We start from the raw sequence: 8,937 nt of genomic DNA on the forward strand, positions 1-8,937 counted from the left end.
TTCTAGTTAAATGGAAGAACATGAGAGTAGAAGATTCCACATGAAAAAAAAACAAATTTTGCAACATCTAGAGATGAGATTGCTTGAGGACAAACAATTTTGGGAAGGGAGGACTGTAATGTTCCCTTCCTAACTAGTGGAGTTGATGGACGTTTAGCCTATCAGTTAGTTCCATAGGCGATTGACTTAGGGTTAGGAAATATTGGAGGAAATTAATCCAATAGTTTGGTAGTGTTTGATGGTCAATTGATATGTCATATAGATTATGAGAAGGATTTCTTTTTCTAGAATGATTTTAGGATAGTTTTCTAATACTTACTATTTTTAGTAAGTTAGTTTCGAGCACTGATTGGGTCAGTTGGTAGGGTTACTATTTTTAGTTTTGGGAGGGGAGGACTGTAATGTTCCCTTCCTAACTAGTGGAGTTGATGGACGTTTAGCCTATCAGTTAGTTCCATAGGCGATTGAGTTAGGGTTAGGAAATATTGGAGGAAATTAATCCAATAGTTTGGTAGTGTTTGATGGTCAATTGATATGTCATACAGATTATGAGAAGGATTTCTTTTTCTAGAATGATTTTAGGATAGTTTTCTAATACTTACTATCTTTAGTAAGTTAGTTTCGAGCACCGATTGGGTCAGTTGGTAGGGTTACTATTTTTAGTATAGTTGGTGGGTTTAGTTTTGATGACTATATCAACATTTTGTATAGTCTAGTGTTTTTAAATAAATTAACGATATTAAGTTATAAATTAATTAAAGTTAGATCAAAGATTTAAATTTATTGTTATTTTAATATTTTTAATGAAGGGACTATAAGGGCCAATTAAAAAGTGAATGATGTTTTATTTAAAAACAAAGAAATGCAACCTTTAATTGGGAGACTGAAAGGGATTTTATTTAGTCCCACATGGCTTAATGAGGAGAGGCAAACTTCTTGGGAGGGTCATAAAATAAAATTTGTCGAATTAATTTAATATGTTGGTTTTGATATTTGATATTGCTATTTTTTGGAGGAAGTTACTTCTTCTTGGTTTGTAATGATGAAACCCCCTTGCAACACATTATGGAGATATATAATTTGGAGAATATTTTGGTGATTTCACATAGAGATCACAACTAACCTTCATTGTTGGTTTGATATCTATAGTTTAAAGCAAATTTGAGGATCTTTATGGTAGCAAAAGGGTTTGATATTTATAGTCTAATGTAGATTTGAGGATATTTGTGGCAGAAAAATGATTTTAGAGCTACTTATATCTAATGGGTGAAATAAATTTGAGTTATATCAGCTTGTGGGTGCTTTCCTAAATATTGCATTTTTCTAAGTTATTTCATTGTTTTTAGTACAATCAATGAGAAAGTATTAGAATTGAAATTATTGTCCAAAAGGTCAATGAGAAAGTCGAAGTTAAAGTTAAAGTTTGCATGGTTCAAAGAAAGATCAAGCTAATTCCATTATATTGGATGAGGATATGTAGCCTTCAAGATCCTTGCAAGATGAGTTGAGGGAAATAAGAGAGCCAATGAAACCACTCATAGAGGATGACTCTCCACCATTAAATATTTGATTTTTGGTTTGATTTCTTGTGTCTTTTAGGTATATGAACAACTATAAGATGCAATTAAGCTAATACATAAGTATATATGAGCAATTTAGTTGAATGTGACGATATCAAGCTAATGGAGGTCTTGGTTTCTCTATAAACATGCTTCCATTAAAAAATGCTATAATATTCTTATATAATGTGAAGATATATGTATTTTTTTTTTAAATAGTAATAATTTGAATGCTTTCATTTAAATAAAAAATACATTTTAAAATTATTTAATAAATCTATAGAATCAAATATGTAAATAATTAATAATAAAATGTTTGAAAGGGTTTTTTGGTTAATTTAAAATTATATTTCCTTAAAATGATTTTATACAAAACCAGATAGTTAATTTGATTTTAGTCACAATTTGCCACAAGAGAAACCAATACTGTTGATGATGGACAATATATTAGGTCTATCAAAATACCAATAACTATAATTGCTAAGTACATGACAACTAAAATAAATTGAACTACTAAAAGTAAAAGACAAATGTCTAGTGGCTAAATATACCATCAAGTATCTGATGAAGTGACTGGGGTTGGATCCTGGGCATTGGTTCCTGCTGGTGCTTGAGGTTTCAAGCCACATTAGAGATGGTCTTCTACGTGAGAAAGTCGAGCATCCAAATTGTAAGGAAAAGAACATTGATCACTTTGAACACGTTGAATTTCATTTAGGAAGGATATAATGTTGTTGCAGTCTTCATGTTTTTCCTTCAGGACCCTGCCCAAGAGTGTCTTCATTTTCCAGTGGAGGGTAATGGAGTTCAATTATTGGCTCTGTCTTCTCTTGGTATGTCTAGGATTGAGAACCCAATTGGCTACTTCAACTTGAAGTTTGGAGTTTGAGTAGGCTTGGCAGTCATTAGTGGTCAAGGCTTCAAGTTGATGATTTTCCTCTTGGATTTTTGGAGGAGTGAAAAATGGTTGCTACATTTTGTGCTTGGGATTGGGCTTGCGGCCAACCTTTGAGGCCTCTGCCACTAGATCCTAAGCGACAACACATCCTTTGTTGGGGCATGCTGTGTTGGGTTACTAGGAACCAAAATGAGTACACCTCCGAAAACAAAGAAAACAAGGAGACTATAAAATAGAGAACAGAGTAAAGGTAAAGCCCAAGAAAACCTAAGTTGCCAGGGGATTTTGGAGCGGATCCCTATGAGATTAAGCAACGGATGGAAAGAGAGGAAAGGACTTTGGGTAGGGTCCAACAACCACAAAGAACCAGGAATACCAAAAACTAGTGCACACCACCACTACACTTTGGGCGCTATATACTAGCAGCCACCAAACAAAAGTTAAACAATTGAAAGAGTTGAAAAAATAAGAGATATTGGACATGAGATGAATTACCCAGTATTAGCCAGCCCACCATACTTGAACCTACATTGTAGCGAGGACAAAATATTTCCTGTTGCCACCCTCCCCTACTTGAAATGTCGTTGTAGCTGTCACCAACGTCCCATAGGTCACCTCCATTATTGGCTTTGACCTTCTCCCCTCATAGATGCTTGACGCCCAATAGATGCACTAGAGATTAACATCCCCAAGGTCAGAACCTCTCTGAATTACCATATGCACAGAGCCTTTGCCACGGGAATATAATAATAATAAATCAGAGAAAAAAAGCAGCAATACAATTTTTTAATAAAATTGTGATTTTTTATTATTTAAAATGCACTTTTGACTATATAAATAGATTCAACACCCTAAAAAACCCTTAAAACACAATTAAACAACTTAAACCCCTAATCAAATTTAACAACATAAACTTATAATTTTTAAAAATAATTATTAGATGTTGAAGAAAATAAACTAGAAAAAAAATATTTCATCTATTAATTAAACTCAAAAGTTATTAAATAATTGATTTACATTTACAAATAAAATTATAATAAACCTCAGTGATAAAATTATATGAAATCAATTAATATTAAAAATTAAAATAATTATATTGTAACCATCCTACCTGCATATGATATTTATAACAAAATTAAATATTAATATATTACTTAATTATTATTTTTTTCTACTTAATCTTTTATTCATAATTATATCCATCGTTATAAAAATTAATTATTATTCAATTTTTATAAATAATTATATCCATAATCTATGAATATTAATTCTGATTCAGTGATTCAATGTTGACTTAAGAACCGTCCTAACTGCATATGATATTTATAACAAAATTAAATATTAATATATTATTTGAGTATTATTTTTATTTACTTAAATTTGTATTCATAATTATATGCATTATTATAAAGATTAATTATTATTTATAATTATATCCATCATCTATGAATATTAATTAGGATTCAATGTTGATTTAAGAAAATCAAATTTAATTTCTCTTATAATTTTTTCAAAATCGTTATTATTATATAAAAAATGGTTATTAATATTTCATATTTAATATATTGATTAAACCTTATCTAAATCTTTTAAAAATGTTGATTAAACTGGAAACATCTGATAAATATCATGTGTTGGAATTGTTTCAACCACAAAATACATTTTGTGTTGGAATTGTTTCAACCATATATGATGGTGGTGGTGGTGGTGGTTAACGTCCACTGTGTCCAAATTGGTCTATCAGACCTATAATTTTCTTAGTCTCTGTTTCCTCGTCTTTCTTGGCGAGATTGGTGCTGTAGCGTTCTTTTTTTTTCTCCACGGTCTTCCAACATTCTTTATCTTGCATCTCCTTCATCTCTTCTGGTTCTTGGGACATTGGTGTCTTAGCTTTGCGGTCTATTGTGTTCGTCCTTTTGAAAATAGTCGGAGAAGAAGTTTGGTCTAAGAGATCTGCTTCACTGTTAAATGAAGATTTCTTTTATACGTATTCAAATCCTCATAACACGGGTGAGTGACAGTGACTGTCATGACATATAGTTGAAAATTACACGTCTTCTGGTTATTACGTTTGTCCTCTTCTTCCACGCAAGTGCACATCCGACGTTAGATGAGACTCGTCAATTGTATAGGTCACTGCTTAGGAGACACCTCTCACCCTGGGTATAGATGGGTGGATTAGAATTATGAAACAAAGACTGTCACCTGACACCCACTGATAAATTTGAATTAATATGCAGAGATTTTTTCTCCCTTCACACACATGCATTTCACTCAAGCTGATCTGCCGGATGGATAGACTCGATCGGAAATTAGGAAGCTGAGGTGAGGTAGACCTGCCCATTAAGAGTACCTCTGCGAATTCTAGATGGGAAAATGTCCCATTCGAGCTTTTATTGAGCACGGTTGAGACAGGGCGGCAAGTAATAACGATGGTCGCGATGACGTCGGTCCATTACTGTGTGGAAGACTTTATATACTAGGTGTCGCCTTTATACTTCAGGATTCAGATCGAACATGTCTTGAAACCTTCTTGTATATTCCAGGAACCCATTTCCTGTATGTTCTGTACAGGATGGCCGGCGGTTCTCTGCCTGGAGTGGGAATCTCTCGGGAAAGGGCACAGCAATACCAGGGCCAAGTAACGCTCTATGTTGTTGTTGCGTGCATGGTTGCTGCTATTGGGGGCTCCATCTTCGGCTATGATATTGGTATCTCTGGTATGTATGGTCGATTCTTGCAAATTGTTCAGTTCCAGTTTATAGTTTAATTTAGCAAACAATGTTATGAACTGATGATGCTCAGAGGACAATTATTGGAGCACATCCGTTTCAAAGGATTTGTTGAATTCTGAGCTGTGCTGTGAATAACAGGGGGAGTGACATCCATGAATCCTTTTCTCAAGAAATTCTTCCCCGTAGTCTACCGCAAGAAACATGATGCCCAGGACAGCGCTTACTGCAAGTACAACAATCAAGGTCTGGCTTTGTTCACCTCGTCCCTGTACATTGCAGGCCTTATTGCTTCGCTGTTTGCATCTCCTATTACGAGGAAATATGGGCGGAAGGCCAGTATTATCGGCGGAGGTATCAGTTTTATCATAGGCGCATCTCTGAACGCTAGTGCCCAGAACTTGCCCATGCTCATTATTGGGCGCATAATGCTTGGAGTGGGAATTGGCTTCGCAAATCAGGTAGGGTTGTATGCGTTTGGGGATTTTGAAAGTCGTTGAAAAACTTGGCAGTAAATAATGGCATAGTCTTTTGGCTTTTGACAGACATTTATTTGAATTTGACTGATTTGGGATTTTCTAAAACTTTTGGTTCCATTTAAACTGATTTTGGGAAACTGCCTTTTTTGGGGAAACTGTTTTTAGACGTAGTTTGAACTAGTTGGGTTTGCAGACATTTTATTTAGGATCTGAATGGCTTGGGTTTGCAGATTTTTTTGATAGCTTGGATACGAAGGACTTCGGTTTACATAGTTTTTGGTTTGAATTTGAATGACTAGATTGACAGGTTTTTGTTTGAATGTCTAAATTGACAGGTTTTTGTTTGAATGTCTAGGCTGTTCCTCTGTACCTCTCAGAGATGGCTCCTCCAAAACTCCGTGGAGGACTTAATATGATGTTCCAATTGGCTACAACACTCGGAAACTTCACAGCAAATATGGTTAATTACGGGACTCAGAAGATAACACCATGGGGATGGCGTCTCTCTCTGGGCTTGGCTGCAGTTCCTGCAATTTTGATGACAGTTGGAGGGATCTTCCTTCCTGAGACCCCCAACAGTCTGATAGAACGTGGCTATCTGGACAAAGGCCGTGCTATCCTGCAGAAGACCAGGGGAACCAAGCATGTGGATGCAGAGTATGCAGATATGCTGGATGCAAGCGATGTGGCTAACGCTATAGAACATCCATTCAGGAATATTTTTGAGAGGAGGAATCGGCCACAGTTAGTGATGGCTATCTGCATGCCCATGTTTCAGATCTTGTCTGGAATCAATTCGATTTTGTTCTATGCCCCTGTTCTTTTTGGGAGTTTGGGCTTTGGTGCAAATGCTTCCCTGTACTCGTCTGTTTTGACCGGAGCTGTTCTTGTGCTTTCTACCCTCGTATCAATTGCCACTGTCGACAAGTGGGGCCGCAGACCCTTGCTCCTTGGTGGTGGCATTCAGATGATAGTATGTCAGGTAAGAGCAAAGCTGAGAGAGGGTAGGCCCTTTTTAATTTTTTTTAGAGTTTGTTGCATCTTGTTTTCAAGCATGTTAGTATGCATCCTAGACATGGCTTTTCAGCCGGTGAAACCCAGGGTTCAAACATACCTCCATGCTTATTAGGTACCCATGTTCATGTTTTTACCACAGCTAAGGAGGTCCCCAGGAAGGGAAAACCAGATTCTCTTCATATTTTTAGAGGTTTCTGTTCTTCAATTGTAGGAGCCAAATGTACCTGATGATTTGTCATCGATTATTAGGTCAAAATAAGGTTTGAACTCAGAGAATTGCATGACTCCCTTATTTTTACAACAGAGAAACAAAGCTCCAGATACTATGCTTTCCATTCTCTCGTGTTGGCTGCAACCATGGTAGCTATCTATACTTGAGTGTTTTTGTGCCCTGTTCCGCTTAAATTTTCAGACTTTAATCTGAATCCTGACTTCTTGCCTGCATCAGCTGACTAGGTGCGAAGAAAGCTGGAGGATACATGCTTCAATTGTCTTATTGATTTCCTTTATTCAACACAGAAGTCCATATTACTTGTTAGGAGGAATTGCTGAAATTGTAGGGGGAAACTTGGTTGTAAAATCTCTAATTAAATTAAAAAGAGCTGTAACCACATCCATTAAACACCTTGTTAAGAGGGATTTTGTAGTCACTTCAAGTTCATATACCATGCCGGGTGCAACAGGGACATGGAACCTCTTTTCACAATTCTACATTCCAAATCTTTTTTTCACAATATGAAAGCAAGCCCATCACCAACTCTAGTTTCTGGAGTTTTGGTGTTTGGAATTGATTTGCAAAGAGTTTCACCCATGTTCAAATCTCTGGAAATGTCATTCACACGCCCGTAGTGTAGGAAAGTATAAGCAATATGAAAACAAATCCCATCACCAACTCCTATCTCTAGAATTTTGGTGTTTAAAATCATTTTGCAAAAAATCCCACCCATATATGCACTTGAAAAAGCCCTCTTATTAATATTACTATTCTCTATTCTCTAGTTCATGTGCACTAGGTACAAGCCCTGTTATTCGCATTATTATTCTCTAGTTCATAAAAGCTTAGTAGCAGATTATGGAAAATTTTCTTCTTCCCTGAGTTGTTTACTGTTTGATTCATTAATAATAATATTATCCTATATTTCACAGGTTGCTGTAGGCATAATCTTGGGCCTAAAGTTTGGAGGAGATAAACAACTATCCAAAGGCTTCTCAGCACTGTTGGTAACAGCCATCTGTTTATTTGTGGCTGCATTTGGGTGGTCATGGGGTCCTCTTGGATGGACCGTGCCAAGTGAAATTTTCCCACTAGAAACACGCTCTGCTGGACAGGCCATAACTGTCTCTGTGAACCTTCTTTTCACATTTGCCATTGCACAGGCCTTTTTATCTCTTTTATGTACTTTTAAGTATGGGATTTTCCTATTCTTTGCAGGTTGGATCTTTATCATGACTACCTTTGTATACTTCTTCTTGCCCGAAACTAAGGGTATACCTATTGAAGAAATGATTCTTCAATGGAGAAAACACTGGTTTTGGAAGAATATAGTTCCATCCATCGATGAGGGGGTGAAGCAGCCAGATCTGTGATTGACATACAGACTCATTTAATATGAGAGTTTGCCCTTTATTGATTGTAAGGGGCAAGTCTGTCTAAATAGGATTTATTTCCACAAATATAACGGCAAATGTAAAGTGCTTATATATATAAGAGTTGTTCAAATGTTAAGTGGGCAAATGTAAAGTGCTTCCATATATATATATATAAGAGTTGTTCAAATGTTAAGTGCTTCTATAGATACACATAAAAGTTCATAAGTTAAGATAATTACTTTCATATATACATATATGTGTGTAAGAGTTGTTCAAATGATAAGTGGTAAGTGCTTCTATACATACACATAAAAGTTCATAAGTTAAGATAATTAGTTTCACATATGAGAAAAGCGCACTTCCCCATAAGTATGAAGCATTTTTGTACGCAGTAGTCTTTAACGCGACTTTTTGAAAGCCTTTCCGGCGATTTTTTCCGGTGAAAATCTGGCAGCAATTTATCGGAATCCAAGTTTGATAGCTAATTTCTGCACAATGAAACCGTCCCAGGGGTTTTTCAGGGTGCTGAATCCGAATATGCAGTTAAAAAACCATTTTAACTGCAACAAATCATGATTTCATCTCAATTTCTTCCGCCGGATTCCGTCACCGGAATCTCAAAAAGTCGCATTATAGACAACTCCTTTTTGTACCAGTATAGA

General features: G+C 35.9%; 1 protein-coding gene and 1 long non-coding RNA gene across 2 annotated transcripts; both read left to right on the top strand.

Annotated features, from left to right (window-relative positions):
* Positions 1–4,735: 4,735 nt before the first annotated feature.
* Positions 4,736–8,468, top strand: LOC149145095 (sugar transport protein 7-like). The gene is made up of 4 exons (XM_089449838.1): positions 4,736–5,177; positions 5,331–5,650; positions 6,024–6,650; positions 7,832–8,468. The coding sequence occupies exons 1-4, from the start codon at positions 5,033–5,035 to the stop codon at positions 8,270–8,272; spliced, it is 1,533 nt and encodes a 510-aa protein (XP_089305964.1). The 5' UTR covers positions 4,736–5,032; the 3' UTR covers positions 8,273–8,468.
* On the top strand, positions 6,657–7,781 carry LOC149145096 (uncharacterized). The gene is made up of 2 exons (XR_016264908.1): positions 6,657–7,045; positions 7,134–7,781. It is a non-coding gene; the product is annotated as an uncharacterized LOC149145096 (long non-coding RNA).
* Positions 8,469–8,937: the final 469 nt, after the last annotated feature.

This window comes from Pinus tabuliformis, chromosome X (assembly GCF_031772625.1).
Source record: "Pinus tabuliformis cultivar Carrire ecotype Pingquan chromosome X, CPIR1, whole genome shotgun sequence".
Lineage (NCBI taxonomy): Eukaryota > Viridiplantae > Streptophyta > Pinopsida > Pinales > Pinaceae > Pinus > Pinus tabuliformis.